The 20,451-nt window shown below is 41.1% G+C and overlaps 1 protein-coding gene across 3 annotated transcripts in view; it reads right to left on the bottom strand.

Annotated features, from left to right (window-relative positions):
- mtor (mechanistic target of rapamycin kinase) overlaps positions 1-20,451 on the bottom strand; it is a 387,814-nt gene that overhangs the window by 325,631 nt on the left and 41,732 nt on the right. For all 3 annotated transcript variants that reach the window (XM_043675588.2, XM_087980582.1, XM_087980583.1), the window contains exons 8-11: positions 17,472-17,580; positions 13,278-13,461; positions 12,694-12,822; positions 631-875 (exon numbers count right to left, since the gene is read on the bottom strand). In XM_043675588.2, coding sequence (XP_043531523.1) covers positions 631-875; positions 12,694-12,822; positions 13,278-13,461; positions 17,472-17,580 — 667 coding nt within the window. The remainder of the gene's footprint in view (positions 1-630; positions 876-12,693; positions 12,823-13,277; positions 13,462-17,471; positions 17,581-20,451) is intronic.

Here is a 20,451-nt window from a genome sequence, read left to right as displayed (position 1 = left end):
ATCTGTCTGTTTGCACATTCTCCCAGTGTCTGCGTGGGTTTTCTCTGGGTGCTCCGGTTTCCTCCCACAGTCCAAAAATGTGCAGGTTAGGTGAATTGGCCATGCTAAATTGCCCGTAGTGTTAGGTGAAGGGGTAAATGTAGGGAACGGGTCTGGGTGGGTTGCTGTTCAGAGGGTCGGTGTGGACTTGTTGGGCCGAAGGGCCCGTTTCCACACTGTAAGCAATCTAATCTAATTTTCTCCATTGGTAGCTCCTGTTGAATTTACAGCTTTTCCAAACCCATCCTATGTTTCTTTCTTTGTCCAATTACCACACCCATTGCATCATCTTTTTTTCTAAGATAACAGCTCCTGCCTCCCAACCTATTGCAGACGCTTTGTTTTATTTATTCCTTCCTTGTTCTATCTCTGCACTTCTTGAATCCAATAGCAATCTTAACTTTTTCCAGTTCTGACAAAAGGTCACCGACATGAAATGTTAATTGTTTCTCTCATCACAGGTGCTGCCTGATCAGACTGTTTTCCATTTTATACTTTGAAATATGATCTGATTAATGCTTTACAATCCTGTTCTAGTGACCACTCTATATCTAACATCACTTCAGGTGAAAACACACAGCCACATTTTACCTTCAAATTCAAAGTTTCCTAAAGTGCGAAGAGCAAGAGTTATGCATCCAACATCACTTGCTTCAGGAATGTTAGTTAAGCTAGGGGGTGCGAGCTGATGGGCTAGACTTTTGGGCATGCCTGGATGTCGAAGAGGTTTATGCATCAGTACCAGTGACAACATTTTCAGTAAGCCATCTTGGATATCCTTCTTCAGTTGCGGTATTTGTCGACTTAGGTCATGCAGGACAGCAGTCAGAGCAGGGCTTTAAAGCAGAAACATCAATACATGAGTAACTAGTACAGTTGCAAGTGAATAAAATAATTCTTCCAAAGACCAGCAGAACTTGAGGTTAGCATTCAAGTTATATATTACAAAATATGTAATGATAAATATTAATCTTGTTTCCTTTCATTAATGTCATTATTATCAAGCAAGGAGGCAAAGTGGGCAAGTATAATCACTGGAGTGTTTACCCAGATTCAAACTACCCTAAAATTTTCACAGCACATTTTTATCTTCAAAAGGAAATTGCCAACCATCAGATAGACAAAAATGCTTTCCGCCATCTGTGGTACATTAAAATGCATTCACACTCTCCTCGAGAATTCCGTAAGTTTACTACCCTCAGAGAGATGAAATTCCTGTGATTTTTGAGAAGATTTGGAGCTTGGATTGTAGCTCCAGTTGTAAGTTTGTTCACTGAGCTGGTAGATTTGTTCTCAGATGTTTGGTCACCATGCTAGGTAACACCATCAGTGAGCCTCCATTGAAGCGCAGGTGTTCTGTCCCACTTTCTATTTGTGTGACAGTCTGTTGTGGTGGGTAATACCATGTCCAGTCCTTTTTCCAAGAGTCATAGAGTCATTGAGATGTACTGCATGTAAACAGACCCTTCGGTCCAACTCGTCCATGCCGACCAGATATCTAAAATTAATCTAGTCCCATTTACCAGCCATTTGGCTGGTATTCCTCTAAACCCTTCCTATTCATATACCCATCCAGATACCTTTTAAGTGCTGTAATTGTACCAGCCTCCACCATTTCCATTGTCAGCTCTTTCCATACACACGCCACCCTCTGCATGAAGTTGTTCCCCCTTAGGTCTCTTTTATATTTTTCCCCTCTTGCCCTAAACCTATGCCCTCTAGTTCCCCCAATCCAGAGAAATGATCTTGTCTCCTTTCCCTATCCATGTCCCTCATGATTTTATAAACTAGGTCACGCCTCAGCCTCTGACGCTCCAGAGGAAAACAGCCCCAGTCTATGCAGCCTCTCCCATAACTCAAATCCTCCAACCCTGGCAAACCTCCTTGTAAATCTTTTCTGAACCCTTTCAAGTTTCACAACATCCTTCAGATAGGAAGACCAAAATTGCACACAATTTCCAAAAGTGGCCGAGAGGTTGGTAAATAGGGTCCAAAGTGATGTGTTTGTTGGAGTTCCGGTTTGAATGCCAGGCCTTTAGGAATCCCTGTGTCTTTGTTCAGCCTTTCCTGGAATGGATGTATTGTCCCAGTCAAGCTGGTGTCCCTCTTCATCTGTGTGTAAGGATACTAGTGATGGTTTTGGTTATGTCTTTTGGTGGCTAGTTTCCTGCCCGTCTGTCTAATGTAATGTTTGTCGCAGTGATGGCAGTAATATTGTAATCCTACAGGCAGACAAAGGGCACATGACCGTTACCCTGAACAGAACACAGTACAATGAGAAAGTAAACACACTACTCGCAAATACCGACACCTACCAATAGGTGGCGATGGACCCAACTCCATAGCTAGAAAACTGCACGAGAGCATCACTGAAGAAACTCCACAAGACTGGTGAAACTGAAAAGACATACCTGGAAAGAATGCAACCTAACGGAGTTAACACACCCATTTCTAGGGATTATCAAAGGTTCACAAACCAGGGGCCCCCCAAGACACATTGTCTCACTTCTTGGCATGTTGACGTACAGACTAGCAAAGGAACTTCATTGCAAACTGAAATACCTGGTAAAAGACTCACGCCACTCCATCCAGGAATTCCTGAACATCAAAGACACCAAGGTGAGGATGATGAGGTCATGGTTTTCTTTGACATGATAGCCCTATTCACATCAATAAACATCACCCTGGCCAAAGAAATATTGGCCTCACTACCAGACGAACCAAGGACACAAATACCAGACAGCACCAACTCCATCAGCAAGTACAGCATACTCAAATTAGTAGACCTGTGCCTCACTATCCACTTCAGCTTCAACAACAAGACCTACAAAAAAAAAATCAACAGGACACCCATGGGATCACCAACATCAGGATTCTTGGCAGAAGCAGTTATGCAGAGGTTAGAACGAACAGCCCTCCCCATGATCCTGCCCAAGCTTGGGGTTCCGCTATGTGGATGACACCTTTATCATCACGAAATGGAACAAATTAGAAGAAACCCATAAACACAAACAACATCCTTACTGGTATAAAGTTCACCAAAGAGGAAGAGAACAACAATAGACTCCTCTTCCCAGATGTTACATTCGAACAAACACTGTGGATTTCACCAGTTTGTTCATTTCCCATCCCCTCACCTTAACCCAGTTCCAGCCTTCCAACTCAACACTACCCTCATGACCTGTCCTACCTGTCCATTATCCTTCCTACCTATCCGCTCCACTCTCGTCTCTGACCTATCACCTTCTCCCCCTCCTTCATCTATTCTCAGCTTCTTTCGCCCCAGCCCCACACCCCCTCCCATTTATCTCTCCACCCCCTCAGCTCACAGCCTCATTCCTGATGAAGGGCTTTTGCTCGAAATATCAATTCTTCTGCTCCTCGGATGCTGCATGACCTGCTGTGCTTTTCCAGCACCATACTCTCGATTCTAATCTCCAGCATCTGCAGTCTTCACTTTTGCACAATTGAACTAACAGCCAATAGAGAGCTGCAGACCACAGTCTACAGGAAAGCGAAACACACAGAACTAGATACTCAATTGCAGGAACAATCATCCTAACACGCACAAACAGAGCTGCATCAGGACATTATTTAAATGAGCCACAACATAGTGCAGCATCCAGGAATTATGAGAAGCCAAAGAAAAGCACATATACAACTTATTCAAGAACAACGGGTACCCGATAAGCACAGTTCGCCAATTCTTTAACAACAAATCTAAACAAGAAGACACAACACACCCAGAGACACTAGCCACACTACCATACATTAAGGACATCTTGGAAATGACAACCAGACTACTCTGGCCCCTTGGCATCATGGTGGCCCACAAACCTCTGAACACACTGAAACAGCTATTGATGAATCTAAAGGACCCTGTACCAACAACCAGCAGAATGAACGTCATATATAAAATACTCTACAAGGACTGCAACAAACATTACAATGGACAGATGGGCAGGAAACTAGCCACCAGCATACATGAGCACCAACTATCACTAGACGAAGAGGGACACCAGTTTGATTGGGACATTACATCCATCCCAGGACAGGCTAAACAAAGACACACATGGGAATTCCAAGAGGCCTGGCATTCAAACCAAAACTCCATCAACAAACACATCAATTTCGACCCCATTTACCAACCTCTCAAAAAGAACCAGAAGTGATATCACCTACCACAACAGACCAAGACACAAATAGAAAGAAGGACAGAATATCAGCAGTTCAACAGAGGCTCACTGATGATGTTACATTGCATGGTGACAAAATGTCTGATAATAATTCTACCAGCTCAGCAAGCAAACTTACAACCAGATGAAATTCCGCCTCATCTGTCTTAAATGCACAACTCCTTACTCCAAGATTCTGCCATCTGGTCCTAAACACTCCCAAAGAGTGTAAGCAACCTTTTCGCATCTAACCAGTCAAGTTCCTAAGAACCTTGTATATTGCAATACAGTTGTCTCTCATTCATCTAAATTCCAATGAATACAGGTTCAACTTACATAGCCTCTCCTAAGAGGAATACTCCACACCTGGTTCCAACTTAGGTAACATTCTCTGGACTGCCTTCAATGCCAGGACATATTTCCTTAGATAAGGGACCAAAACGGTTCACAGTATTCCAGTTGTAGTCTGACTCACAAAATCAACCTACTTTTATCCTTTATTTCCTTTGAAATAATGGTTAACACTCCACTTGCCTTCCCTGTTACCCACTGAACTTGGTTGCTAGCTTTTGTGATCCATGTACAAAGACTTCCAAGCCCTTCCGTTCTGCAGCTTTCCACAGGCTTTTTCCATTTAAATGATATTCAGCTTCACTATTCTTCCTGCACAGTTCCCCACATTATATTCCATCTTCCAAGCTTTTGCCCACTCTTTTAACTGATCTATGTCACTAAGACTCTTTGTTGTTCTCACTATTTATCTTCCCATCTACTTTTGTCATTTGCAAACTTGGCTATCCTACATTCAGTTTCCTGTCCAAGTCATAAATGTTTGTTATAAATAATTGTTGCCATAGCACTGATCCCTGTGGCACAACACTAGTTACAGGATGCCATCCTGAAAATGTCCTGCTTATCCCAACTCTGTCTTTTAGTTAGCCAATCGTCTAACTATGCTAATAAACAACCTCTAACACCTTAGGCTCTTGTCTTATTAAGTAGCGTAATGTGTGATACCTTATCAAACACCTTCTGAAAATCTAAATAAGTTGGATTTTGGGGAGACCCTGGCCTTAATGGTATTATCACTAGACTATCCACTAATCCAGAAGTTCAGCCAGTGTTCTGGGGATCTAATTTCAAATCCCGTCACGACAGATGGTGGAACTTGAACCAATTTTTTTTTAAAATCCGGAATTAAAAATCTGATGACCATGAAACCATTGTTGAAAATACCCACCTAGTTCACTAATGTCGTTCAAAGGACGAAATCTGCCAACATCACCTGGTCTGGCTTACATGTGACTGCAGACCCACAGCGAACGTAGCTGACTTCGCTTGCCCTCTGAAATAGCCTTGCAAGCCACTTAGTTGTATCAATCACTATGGCATCAACCTCAGCACCGGAAAAGACAACGGCAGAAACACCAATGTTGACCCTGCAAAGTCCTCCTCAAAACATCCGGGGGCTTGGTGCCAAACTTGGGAGAGCTGTCTCACATAATAAAGCAATAGCTTGACATTGTCATACTCATGGATTCACACCTTACAGACAATTTCCTAGACACCACTATCACCTCCCTGAATATGTCCTGTCCCACCAGCAAGATAAATGCAGCAGAGATAGTGGCATAGTGTAATACAGTCTGGAGGGAGCTGCCCTGGGAATCCTCAACATTGACTCTGGACCCCATGAACTCTCCTGGCTTGAGGTTAACATGTGCCAGGGAACATTCTGCTGGTTACCACATACAACCCTCCATCCACTGATGGATCGACATTCTTCCCGATTGAACAACACTTCAAGGAAGTTCTGAGGGTGACATTTGCATAAAATGTACTCTCTGAGGGGGAGATTTCAATATCCAACCATCAAAATTGGTTCAGCAGCAGCACTAACAATCGAGCTGGCTGGGTCCAAAAAGACAGAGCTAAGCAAGCCCAAAACCAATAGATCTAAGTTCAGCAGTCCTGCCACATCCGATTAAGAATGGTAGTGGGCAACTCACTGGAGGAGGCAGCTCGAGAAGTATCCCCCTTTTCAATGATCAAAGAGCCCAGCACAAAGGTGCAAAAGGGAAGGCTGAAGCATCCGCAGGAATCTTCAGCCAGAAGTGCCAAGTGGAAAATCCGGACAGAGCTCCTCGCGTGGTCCCAAGCGTCACAGATATCAGTCTTCAGCAAATTGATTTACTCCATATGATATCAAGAAACGGGTGGAGACACTAGATACTGCAAAGATTATGAGCCCTGAAAGCATTCCTGCAATAGTAAAGAGAATTGTGTGGTAAAGCTTGCCGCTCTCCCAGTGAGGCTCTTCCAGTACAGTTACAACATTGGCATCTACCCAACAATGTGGAAACCTGCCCAGATATGCCCTGTACATTAAAAAAAAGACACATCCAACTCAGCCAATTACTGCCGTATCAGTCTCCTTTCGATCATTAGTAAAAAGTGATAGAAAATGTCAACAGTGCTATCAAGCAGCACCAGCTCAATGAAACCCAGTTTGTGTTAAGTCAGAGCAACTCAGCCACTGACCTCATTACTTAGAGTCATAGAGATGTACAGCATGGAAACAAACCCTTTGGTCCAACCCGTCCATGCCGACCAGCGATCCCAAACCAACCTCGTCCCACCTGCCAGCACCCGGCCCATATCCCTCCAAACCCTTCCTATTCATATACCCATCCAAATGCCTCTTAAATGTTGCAATTGTACCAGCCTCCACCACTTTCTCTGGAGCTCATTCCATACACGTACCACCCTCTGCGTGAAAAAGTTGCTCCTTAGGTCTCTTTTATATCTTTCCCCTCTCACCCTAAACCTATGCCCTCTAGTTCTGGTCTCTCTGATCCCAGGGAAAAAACTTTGTCTATTTACCCTATCCATGCCCCTCATCATTTTGCAAACCTCCATAAGGTCACCCCTCAGCCTCCGACGCTCCAGGGAAAAGAGCCCCAGCCTGTTCAGCCTCTCCCTATAGCTCAAATCCTCCAACCCTGGCAACATCCTTGTAAATCTTTTCTGAACCCTTTCAAGTTTCACAACATCTTTCCGATAGGAAGGAGACCAGAACTTCACGCAATATTCCAACAGTGGCCTAACCAATGTCCTCCCAACTCCTGTACACAATACTCTGACCAAATGCCTTCTTCACTATCCTATCTACCTGCGACTCCACTTTCAAGGAGCTATGAACCTGCACTCCAAGGTCTCTTTCTTCAACAACACTCCCTAGGCCATTACCATTAAGTGTACAAGTCCTGCTAAGATTTGCTTTCCCAAAATGCAGCACCTCGCATTTATCTGAATTAAACTCCATCTGCCACTTCTCACTACAACAGTCAAGATCCTGTTGTAATCTGAGGTAACCGTCTTTGCTGTCCACTACACCTCCAATTTTGGTGTCATCTGCAAACTTACTAACTGTACCTCTTATGCTCACATCCAAATCATTTATGTAAATGACAAAAAGTAGAGGACCCAGCACTGATCCTTGTGGCACTCCACTGGTCACAGGCCTCCAGTCTGAAAAAAACAACCCTCCACCATCACCCTCTGTCTTCTACCTTTGAGCTAGTTCTATATCCAAATGGCTAGTTCTCCCTGTATTCCATGAGATCTAACCTTGCTAATGGGGAACCTTGTTGAACGCCTTACTGAAGTCCATATAGATCACATCTACCGTTCTGCCCTCATCAATCCTTTTTGTTACTTCTTCAAAAAATTCAATCAAGTTTGTGAGACTTGATTTCCCACGCACAAAGCCATGTTGACTATCCCAAATCAATCCTTGCCTTTCCAAATACATGTACATCCTGTCCCTCCGGATTCCCTCCAACAACTTGCCCACCACTGGTGGTGGAGGTCATCACCACTGGTCTATAGTTCCCTGGCTTGTCCTTCCCACCCTTCTTAAACAGTGGCACCACGTTAGCCAACCTACAGTCTTCCGGCACCTCACCTGTGACTATTGAAGACACAAGTATATCAGTAAGAAGTCCAGCAATCACTTCTGTAGCTTCCCACAGAGTTCCATGGTACACCTGATCAGGTCCTGGGGATTTATCCACCTTTACCCGTTTCAAGGCATCCAGCACTTCCTCCTTTGTAATCTGGACATTTTGCAAAATGTCACCATTTATTTTCCTACAGTCTATATCTTCCACATCCTTTTCCACAGTAAATACTGATGCAAAATACTTGTTTAGTATCTCCCCCATTTTCTGCGACTCCACACAAAGGCCGCCTTGCTGATCTTTGAGGGGCCATATTCTCTCCCGAGTTACCCTTTTGCCCTTAATGTAAAAACCCTTTGGATTCTCCTTAATTCTATTTGCTAAAGCTTTCTCATGTCCCCATTTTGCCCTCCTGATTTCTCAATTAAGTATACTCCTACTTCCTTTATACTCTTCTAAGGATTCAGTCGATCTATCCTGTCTGTATCTGACATATGCTTCCTTCTTTTTCTTAACCAAACCCTTAATTTCTTTAGTCATCCAGCATTCCCTATACCTACCAGACTTTCCTTTCACCCTGACTGGAATATACTTTCTCTGGATTCTCGTTATCTCATTTCTCAAGGCTTCCCATTTTCAGCCGTCCCTTTACCTGCAAACATCTGCCCCCAATCAGCTTTCGAAAGTTCTTGCCTAATACCATCAAAATTTACCTTCCTCCAATTTAGAACTTCAACTTTTAGATCTGGTCTATCCTTTTCCATCACTATTTCAAATCTAATAGAATTATGGTTGCTGGCCCCAAAGTGCTCCCCCACTGACACCTCAGTCATCTGCCCTGCCTTATTTCCCAAGAGTAGGTCACGTTTTGCACCTTTTCTAGTAGGTACATCCACATACTGAATCAGAAAATTGTCTTGTACGAACTTAACAAATTCCTCTCCATCTAAACCTTTAACACTATGGCAGTCCCAGTCGATGTTTAGCAAGTTAAAATCCCCTACCATAACGATCCTATTATTCTTACAGATAGCTGAGATCTCCTTACAAGTTTGTTTCTCAATTTCTCTCTGACTATTAGGGCATCTATAATATAATCCCAATAAGGTTATCATCCCTTTCTTATTTCTCAGTTCCACCAAGTAACTTCCCTGGATGTATTTCTGGGAATATCCTCCTTTAGCACAGCTGTAATGCTATCCCTTATCAAAAATGCCACTCCCCCGCCTCTCTTGCCTCCCTTTCTATCCTTCCTGTAGCATTTGTATCCTGGAACATTCAGCTGGCAGTCCTGCCATCCCTGAGCCATGTTTCCATAATTGCTATGATATCCCAGTCCCATGTTGCTAACCATGCCCGGAGTTCATCTGCCTTCCCTGTTAGGCCCCTTGCATTGAAATAAATGCAGTTTAATTTATTAGTCCTACCTTGTCCCTGCCTGCCCTGACTGACTCGCGTCTGTCCTCAACTGTACCAGTCTCAGATTGATCTATTTCCTCACTATCTCCCTGGGTCCCACACCCCCCACCTTACGAGTTTAAATCCTCCCAAGCAGCTCGAGCAAATTTCCCTGCCAGTATATTAGTCCCCTTCCAATTTAGGTGCAATCCGTCCTTCTTGTACAGGTCACTTCTACCCCAAAAGAGATTCCAATCATCCAAAAATGTGAATCCTTCTCCCGTACACCAGCTCCTCAGCCATGCATTCATCTGCTCTATCCTCCTATTCCTGCCCTCAGTAGCTCGTAGCACTGGGAGTAATCCAGATATTACTACTCTTGAGGACCTCCTTTTTAAATTTCTGCCTAAGTCTCTGTAATCTCTCTTCAGAATCTCAATCTTTTCCCTTCCTATATCGTTGATTCCAATGTGGACAATGACCTCTTGCTGGCCCCTCTCCTCCGTGAGAACATTCTGCACTCTCTCTGAGACATCCTTGATCCTGGCACCAGGGAAGCAACACACCATTCTGCTTCTTCGCTGCTGGCCAGAGAAACAGCTGTCTGTACCTCGGACTAGAGAGTCCCCTAACACAATTGTTCTCTTGGAAGCCGACGTACCCCTCGTTGCATAAGAGCCAGTCTCAATACCAGAAACTTGGCTGTTGTGCTACGTTCCCCTGAGAATCCATCACCCCCTACATTTTCCAAAACAGCATACCGGTTTGAAATGGGTATATCCACAAAAGACTCCTGCCCTAGATACCTACCTCTCTTACCTTTCCTGGAGTTAACCCATCTATGTGACTATATCTGAGACTTTACCCCCTTCCTGTAACTGCCATTCATCACATACTGTTGCTATTACAAATTCCTCATTGCTTCTAACTGTATCTCCAATCAATCCATTCGATCTGATATGATTCACATCCAACAACATTTATGGCAGGTATAATCCACTATAACCCTTAAACTCTCTTTTAACTCCCACGAGCTGATTCCATAGGTGAGGCAAGACCGACAACCCTTGACATTAAGGCTGTACTTAACGAAATGTGCCTGCGCAAAATTGGAATCAATGGGCCCCAGGTGCAAACTCTCCGCTGGTTGGAGTCATACCTGGCACATTGGAAAATTGTCATGGTTGTTGGAAATCAGTCATTTCAGTTGCAGCACACCTTCGGGTAATGTCTTAGACTCTAAGATCTTCAGCTGTTTCATCACAAGGTCAGAATTGGGGATGTTTGCAAATGACTGCACAATCTTCAGCAACATTCGTGACTTCTCGGATACCGAATCAATTATAACCAAATGGAACAACATCTGCACAATATCCAGGCATAAGCTGACAAGTGCCACACAGGCTATTATCATAACCAACTGGAAACTTTCTAACCACTGCCGCTTGACCTTCAATAGTGTTATCGTCACGAAATCCCCCACTACCAACATCTTTGAGATTACTGTTGACCAGAATCTCAACTGAACACACCATGTGAACATGGTAGTGACAAGAACAGATCAGAATAACTCACCTCCTGATTCTTCAAAGCCTGTCAAACATCTACAGGGCACAAGGTAGGACTATGATTGGATACACCCCACCAGCCTAGATGGGTGTATCTCCAACAACACTCAAGAAGCTTGATACCACCCAGGACAAAATAGCCACACAAACATTCACTCCCTCCACCACTGACGCTCAGGAGCAGCAACGTGTGCTATGTACAAGATGTACTATGGAAACTCACCCAAGATCCTTAGACAGCACCTTGTATCCACAAGGACAAGGGCAGCAGATACATGGGAACACCACTACCTGCAAGTCATCCTGGCAAGAAAATATATCACTGCTTCTTCATTGTCGCTGGGTCAAAATCCTGGAATTCCTTTCCTGATGCCATTGTAAGTTATCCTACAGTGGGTGGACTGCAGTGTTTAAGAAGGCAGCTCACTACCACCTTTGCAAGGAAATGAGGAACATGCAATAAACGCTGGCCAGTCAGCAACATCCATATCCCATGAATTAATTTTTTTTAAAAATTATATACACTGCTTCCCCTATATCTATCCTGCTTGTTACATCCTGAAATAATTCATGTTAGTAAACTTGTCACCTTGGATATATCTCAGAGCATACTCAATGTGCAGCAGCCACACACATCCCTTGGCAACTAAGGGCTCCATGAGCCAATCTTTCTGTCAAATATGTCTGGGGCAATTGACAGGAATTGTAGCTAATTCTTGACTGGGTGCAAGGCTGAGCTTTAAAGATGATGCCAAGAATTGCGGGAAGGCCCAGTCGTGACCAGTACATCTGGCAAATGACAGAATACAATGGGTGGAGCACTATAGAGACATGGTGCATAAGTAATGAAGTGAGATTTCAAAGACAGTGAGAGAATTTTTTTTAGGGTTTATGGAGAAGAACCGTCTATGAATTTTTTTTTTTTAAGGAGTTACCCAATTTCTGGCAAGGTTCAGACCAAGGAGTTCTAACCCTGATCAAAAATCTGAGCCAATGTTAATTCCACGTTTCTAAGGAGGAAAAGCTTAATGGAATTTAGAAGAGATGATCTTTGTGAAGCACACAGGATTCTTAGGGGATTTGATATTGTAGACGTGGAAAGGTTGTTTCCCCTGTGGGACAGTCTAGGACAAGAGCACATAATCTCAGAATATGGAGTTGCTTTAGCTACAACAAAGTTGAGGAATTTCTACTCGGAGGATGATCAATCTGTAGAATTCTTTCATTTGGAGGACTGTTGATGTTGGGTCATTGAACATATTCAAAGTTTAAATAGACAGATTTCTAATCATTAAAAGAATCAGCAATTATTGGGATAAGGCAAGAAAATGGATTTGAGGATTATCAGATCAGATGGAATCTCATGAAATAGCAGAATGGATGTGATAGTCAGAATGCCTACTTCTGCTCCTATGTCATGCCTTCAACTGGTAAAGTCTAATGGCATTTTCATAAACTCAACTCAGCATTAAAAAAATTTGGTAATCATAAACTCTAATCAATTCACATTAAAAACATTAACAATGGCAACATTAATGAAATATTTATTACCTGAGTCCAACAGCAAGCATTTGCTCCAGTAGTTCTTTAAGGTCTTGCTGGATAGCTGGTCCTATGGCTCTAGCGATCATACAGATACAAGTAAATACTGTTGCATCCACTTGAACAGCCTTTTGCCTCCTAGGAAACACAAAATTAATGTGCTTTATTTATAAATTATTTTATAACCATAGCCATTTAAACCAAATTAGATGGAAACAATTAAATCTTTGTATAATTGCTAGAAATGGCCAATCATGAATCAAAGTCCAAGTCTGAAGTTTCCAATAGGTTTATACATTCATGTCCTTGAAAAACTCATTTTCAGTTTCCTATTTCCATTTACAACCAGTTTCCTTTACATAACAAAGGTATTAAAGGTCAGTTGGAATTTATCAAAGGAACTTATTCACAGATGGTTATACAATAGTAGAAGTAAAACCATATGTGGGCTTTAGATTTTTCATAGATGCTATTCATTTCTTGGTTAAAGATCTGTAATTTTAATCCAGAGAGATGACAAACTTTGCAGTTGTGTTATATAGCTAATAACTTGTTTAACACAAGTCGAGACCAACTATTTTGTCCAATCATACTTGTGTGCAAAGTCCTTCGGTGGGAGAGCGCCTTTTAAAATTTCTAGGATCCTCTGCAGATATGGATTAATTTCCACTCTTACAGCAACCACCAGTAGACCGAGTGCCTGGAATGCAGCAGCACGTTCCTTTTCTTTTTTCAGACAGCCAAGTAGATGATTCACGGAGTCAAACAGGTGTTGTTCTATGTTAAGTGAGAAATGTAAAAATGGCAACAATTCAATATACCAGGAGGAAAACAGGCCATCTCACAATAAAACCACTGTACCCTACTGTTTTATGTGGTGCTTTAAGCCAATACTGCCGCCTGTACTTTGAGATGTTCATCTTGAGTATCTCAGATTAAGTGTCTGCACAAACATTGAGGCTGCTTTCCCTTTATCTCTAAGTTAGGCTCTTCACCATTTTATGTAACGTAATACACCTTTATTTACATCTGTACATAGCATTAAATATAGCTCTCCAGTGTGGTGTTAAAGACCTCTCATATCACGTGCGCATTCTAGACATGTCATCCCTCATTGATAGGAATCATGTAATCAGTTACATCATGATTTGTGTGAATCTTCTCTTTCCATCTCATCCCATCCTTCCCCCTCCACTTTCACCAGACAGGAAGAAAAAGGAATAAGCAAACAAAGAGATTGGTGATGATAAGCTGAGAAAGCATGATAAATGTTAGGTAGGGTGCTAACGAAAACACGAAAAGTTGAAAATGGGTAGACTGTGCTAAGGGCAACACATTCCAAGCAGGACCCAGGGGTGTGGAGAAAGCTTAAGAAACACAGAGACTATTCACATTCTAAAACTGTTAAACTTATGTTCTGTCCTGAAGACTGTGAAGGTACCTTGGAGGAAGGTTAAGTGCATTCCTCCAGCTTGTGTTGAGCAGCCTAAGACAGAAAAGTTGGCATGGGAGCATGAATGTGTGTTGAAGTGCAGCCAACTAGAAGCTCAGGGTCACTTTTGCAGACAAAGCATAGGTGTTTGGCAAAGCAGTCACCCAATTTGCATTTCATCTCTCCAATGTAAAAGAGACCATATTGTGAGCAGTGCACACAACAGACTAGATTGTAGAGTGCACAGGTAAATGCTAGTTCCTGTCTTGTATGGGTTGCTCCCATCACAGCTAACCTAATTTAAACCATTTACACTTCTCATTACCACTCGACCAAGCAATTATCTCTCTCTAAACCCATCACTAGCAATCTTATTTGCCTACTCTCTTTTTTCTCTTTCTCCACCCCATTTTATGCACCTTTTCACTCTTTTGCACAAATACCATGTTTTTCCAGCTATTTTCAGTTCTGATGGAAGGTCACTGGAATCAAAATGTTAATGCTATTTTTCTCTTGACAGATGCTGCCAGACCTTGAGTTTCTCGATCACTTTCTGATTTTTAAACAATCAACAACTCTGACTGGCCACTCCAATCCAGTGTGTTTAAATTCAAAATCTGAGATGGTGTTAGAATATGGTGTCTGGCATTCCACTTTGTACACTGTCTGAGGTAGCATAGGGATGGCGCTCCCACATTCTGTGATAATCAAACTCAATCATACTTCTTGGCTCAAGAAAGATGAACTTTCCTCTTGAGCAGGCACACAGAAACTTTCAATTTCACTCACCATCCACCCATCAGCTCATCCATCAATCCCAAATCCACTTCGTCACCAAGACCACCCCCCTGCCTCTCCAGTCACTACACCCAGTCATTCAAGCCTCTTCGTTTGTCACTCAGCCACTTACAAAACACCTACTAATGCCACCAGCATTCACTCCACCCCCACAGATCGCCATCACTTCTCTCCCACCGACCAATTAGTTTACAGCTGAACCCTCTGGTTACTTACCCTACAGTCAGTGAAAATAACTTTTCTTTATCTACTCTATCAAATTCCCTCATAATTTTGGAATACTTCCAACAGAGAATTTTAATACTTTAGAAGAGGACTCAAGGATTTACTTAAATTCCTAAGATCAAATAAAGTATTTAGCATTGCTTTATGACCTTGTGTGTATACTGGAGACAAATACAATATTATAACAAACATACATAATATCAGACAGATAAACATTACACTCTTAATCCAAGCTTGTCAATGACAGTGACTATAAAAATGTAACTATAAAATCATAAGAGCCATACGAATATCACAAATCTAAAATTCAGCACATTATACTGATGTTAGCAGAAAGAGTAGCAAGAAGGGAGGGAGTGAGAAAACAGAGCTACAACCAGTTAAAAAATAAGTCATCATTATTCAGAAGCGGTAGCAAGGCACTCAGAAAATGATGATATGATTAGGTAGAGACACCATAATTTTGTGAAAGGGAAATAGTGATTCAGAAATCCATTAGAAATTTTTTGAAGTTATCTAGCAGAATAGACAAAGGACAACCCATTTGTGTAATAGTTGGATTTTCAAAAGGCATTCAAGATGGTGTCACACGAAATGTTGCTCAGAAAAAGAACTCATGAGTTTGGATGTAACTTACTGACTAGTGAAAACAGAGCAAGAATGAATGGACCATCATCAGGATAGTGAGTCACGAGCTGGAAGATTTGATGCAGTGGCCTCATTTTTTTTTTTAGAATTTATATTACTAATTCAGACAAAGAGACCAAAGTTAACCAAGGGTGTAAATCTAGTGAGAAAATAAGCTTCAAGGTCCTAATAAAGAGAAATAACTGGTTAAGAAGAGGGCAAGATGGCAGTTGCTACAGTATACATGTAAATGTGAGATTATTCATTTTGATAGAATAGTAGAAAAACCAAGTTTTTTTTTAAAATGTTGAAAGATTGTCAAATGTTGGTAGTTTGAGATATTTGGGAATCTTTGTAACTGAAACTCAAAGTTATATGCAAATGCAGCAGATAACTTGAAAAGACCTTAATTCCAAGAGGTTTGGAGCAGAAAATTAATGGAGACTTGATGCAGGTTTGTAGGACTTTCTTAGGACAACTTGAGTACTGTATACAGTTTTGATCTTTGCTCCAAAAGAAGGAAATACATGCCTAAAGAAGATGCAATACATATTCATTAGATTGCAAAGAGAGGGTCATCCTATGAGGAAACATTAAATAGAATCAGTCTATTCTCTCTGGCATTAATAAGAGCCAGAAGTTGTGCTATTTAAACCTACATGATTCTGAAAGGTTGCATTGCAGAGGTGAAGAGTTTAGTTCTGGGGGCCATATCTCTGATAAGGGGCACGGCAATTTCAGACCGGGATGAGGAGAAATTGCTTCATTCATAGGATGATGAATCTTTGAAATTCCCTTCCCTCTCGGACTATAGATGCTCGTTAGTGCATGCAAGACAGAGAGCAGAAGATTTTTGGTCTCTGTAGAAACAACCGACATGGGAATTGGACAGATAAAAGAAAAAAATTCAGGTCAAGGCTCAGCCATGTTCCCTCTAGGGCCTCATTGCTTTACATGCTTTGCTCATCTCCTGTCCCACTAAGATGATTCATAACTAAGCATGCACACATCTTAAAAGAGACAATAACTTGCATGTGGCCTGTCCATGCAATATTCTAAATTGTTGCATAGTCGCACACCCACACAGCTTGGCCATCATCTTTCTAAGTGCTATAGTAGGCTCAAGGAATAGTGCAGCCTAATCCTGTTCCTATTATTTATACTCTTATGATAGATGGAGGCCCTGCCTTTAGCTGTAAAGGAACTAAGCTCATTCGGCTTCAGTATCTCACTCTTATTCTTTATAAGACCTATTACTGACAAAACTTTTGTTCACTTAATTTAATAATTCATTTTGTCTCTCAGTAATCATATTTAATTTATCAGATGAATATGACAACAAACCTAAGATCTTAGTAGTGACAAAAAAATGCAATTTGAGATTGACGTTATGATTTCTGACAAAATTATCATCAAACTTAAAAGATTTGCTCAGTTAGACAGTGAAAAGCCAAGAATTGAATGATATCAAAATAACAGCCTTCCCCAAAAATTAAAAATAATTAGTCGTGTATCGAACATAGGCTATTATATATTTCTGGCACACACGATGTTTTATTTAACCAAAAAAGCTATCTTTCTTATTCAAATGCTTTAATGTGTCGCTCTGAAGCACCTTTTATTTCACACTATTACCTTTGTCGAGTCATATCTAAAATACTGCACATAAATGCAGCTATAAATATTGTACCTTTTATTGCCTCACCTGTGAATAAATGGGGCTGGAAAGCAGCAAGTCGAGGAATCAGGTTTAAAATAGCCATTTGAATCAGTGGATTCTTACTACTACGATACTTCAAAACCCAACGAGTCACCTATGCAAAGATTAAAGAACATTCAAATAACATTCACAAGGTCTAATTTTCAAATCCGTCTTAGCTCAGGCTTAGGGCCAGGTGAAAGCAAATCACAGGGTTGAATGATAATTATTGAAAAATTATAATATAAAAAATTCTTTAAATGTCAAAAAATGCAGAATTTGAAATACAATCCATAATAAAAACCTTGATTGCCAAACAAGATCAAAATTCCCTGGAATCTCATGTAATAAGAAAGAGCGTAATATAATAATTACAAATGGGTACCTCTATAAAAATGTACCTTTATAATGTTAAAAAGCATTTGCTTTTCCAGGAAAAATGGAAAGCCAAAATAACTGTAAACTGTCACTGGAAATTAGTAAGCCTAAATATTTTGGACCTTCTGTCTGCATAAAGCAGTTTGCAAAAGTATCAAAATGCCCTGGAACACACACCGAACATACAAATCTGTGGTGTTAAACATATCAGACTTTAGTGATCGACCTCAAGCACACTTCAAAATTTTCACAATTTTGTAAAATTTTCTTGAAAGGGTGAATTGGACCACTAGCAATGCCCCCATCCTCCAACCAAGTAAAATTATTTTCAGCCAATGATTATCATTATACTATATTATAGTTCAGCCAGTCATCTTTTCTACACCACCATGACGATAGCCTGAATTTTCAGGGTTCTTTTAATGGCAATTTTTCAGGGTTTGCCATCACAACACCTCTAAATTTGACTACAATTATTATAAATGAAAAGAAATATCCCTAGCTATTGTTGATTATTATTGCTGGATTTGGGAGGGGAGCCATAGTACAGCCCATGAAGACTACCAACTCATCTAGCAATACCACTGCCTTTTCATTCGATCATTGCTAGAAACTCTACTAAAAAAAAAGCCACGTTCAGTGAGGTACAAGTGCATTTTTAAACATGTTCAGAGTAATAACCAGAACCAAATAACCATTCTGATCCTGAATAAGAAATATTATGATTAAATTACTATATTTTTAAAATGCTTTTAATTTTCATTTTATGATATTTCAGCTTCTAACAATCATAAGATTCCAATTTTTATTTGACTTTCCATAAAACCTTTAAGCAGTGGCTTACAGTGTTAGTGTTCTTTATTTACTGATTAGCTGGCTGTGAGAATTGGATGCTAGGATAGTGCAATGACATAATTGGAACTCAACATTGAAAATCCCTACTAAAAGATGCTACTAACAAATGAACATCCAGAGAGTTAGAATGTTCGTCAAATAGATCACTCTAACCTAGCATTCTCTGAGAAGCCAGGGAGGAGATTGCCGAGCCTTTGGCTTTGATCTTTATGTTGTCATTGTCTACAGAAATAATGCCAGAAGACTGCTGGATAGCGAATGTTGTTTCTTTGTTGAAGAAATGGAGTAGAGATAACCATGGAAATTATAGACCTGTGAGCCTTATTTCAGTTGTGGTTAAAGTGTTGGAAAGTTTTATAAGAGATAGGATTTATAATCATCTAGAAAGGAATTAGTCGATTAGGGATAGTCAACACGGTTTTGTGAAGGGTAGGTCTTGCCTCACAAACCTTATTGAGTTCTTTGAGAAGGTGACCAAACAGGTGGATGAGGATAAAGCATTTGAAGAGGTGTATATGGATTTCAGTAAGGCATTTGATAAGGTTCCCTATGGTAAGCTCTTGTACAAAATACGGAGGCATGGGATTGAGGGTGATTTAGCTGTTTGGATCAGAAACTGGCTAGCTGAACGAAGACAGAGGGTGGTAGTTGATGGGAAATATTCATCTTGGAGTTCAGTTAACAGTGGGGTACCACAAGGATCTGTTTTGGGTCCATTGTTGTTTATCATTTTCATAAATGACCTGGATGAGGGCATAGAAGAATGGGTTAGTAAATTTCCGGACGATGCTAAGATCGGTAGAGTTGTAGGTCGTGACGAAGGATGCCGCAGATTACAGAGATACATAGATAAGCTGCAGAATTGGGTGATTAACTTTGGAAGGGGTAACAGGAATGCAGAGTACTGAACTAATCGCAAGATTCTTGGTAGCATAGATGAGCAGAGAGATCTCAGTGTCCAGGTACACTGACCCTTGAAAGGTGCCACCCAGGTTGATAGGGTTGTTAAGAAGGTTCATGGTGTGTTAGCTTTTATTGGTAGAGTGTTTGAGTTTCGGAACCATGAGGTTATGCTGCAGCTGTACAAAACTCTGATGCGGTCACATTTGGAGTATTACGTACAGTTCTGGTCACCACATTATAGGAAGTATGTGGAAGCTTTGGAAAGGGTTCAGAGGAGATTTACTAGGATGTAGCCTGGTATGGAGCAAGGTCTTACAAGAAAAGGCCGAGGGACTTGAGGCTGTTTTCGTTAGAGAGAAGAAGGTTGAGAGGTGACTTAATTGAGACATATAAGAGAATAGGAGGGTTAGATTGGTTGGACAGTGAGAGCCTAACTCCTTGGATGGTGATGGCTAGCACGAGGGGACATTGCATTAAATTGAGTAACAGATATAGGACAGATGTCAGAGGTAATTTCTTTACTCAGAGTAGTAGGGGCACCATCTGCAACAGTAGTAGACTCGCCAACTTTAACAGCAATTAAATGGTCATTGTATAGGTATATGGATGAGAATGGAATAGTGGTGGTTAGATGGGCTTCAGATTCGTTCCACAGGTTAGTGCAACATCGAGGGTCAAAGAGCCTGTACTGCTCTGTGATGTTCTATCTGTTAGTATAGCATTTTTCATGATCAGTGGTGAGTATCTTTGTTTCACTTGTGACTGTAAGGTTGGCCTTGCTTTTCAATGTGTTTTGAATGCCATTGCAAAAGTTGACACCATATGGTATAATAAAAGGTGGAGTTGCATT

Source organism: Chiloscyllium plagiosum, unplaced genomic scaffold (genome assembly GCF_037043375.1).
Source record: "Chiloscyllium plagiosum isolate Xiang-an unplaced genomic scaffold, Cpla_swu_hap1 HiC_scaffold_37, whole genome shotgun sequence".
NCBI lineage: Eukaryota > Metazoa > Chordata > Chondrichthyes > Orectolobiformes > Hemiscylliidae > Chiloscyllium > Chiloscyllium plagiosum.
The sequence above is the reverse complement of the archived record's forward strand: the minus strand, read 5'-3'. Positions and strand labels throughout refer to the sequence as shown.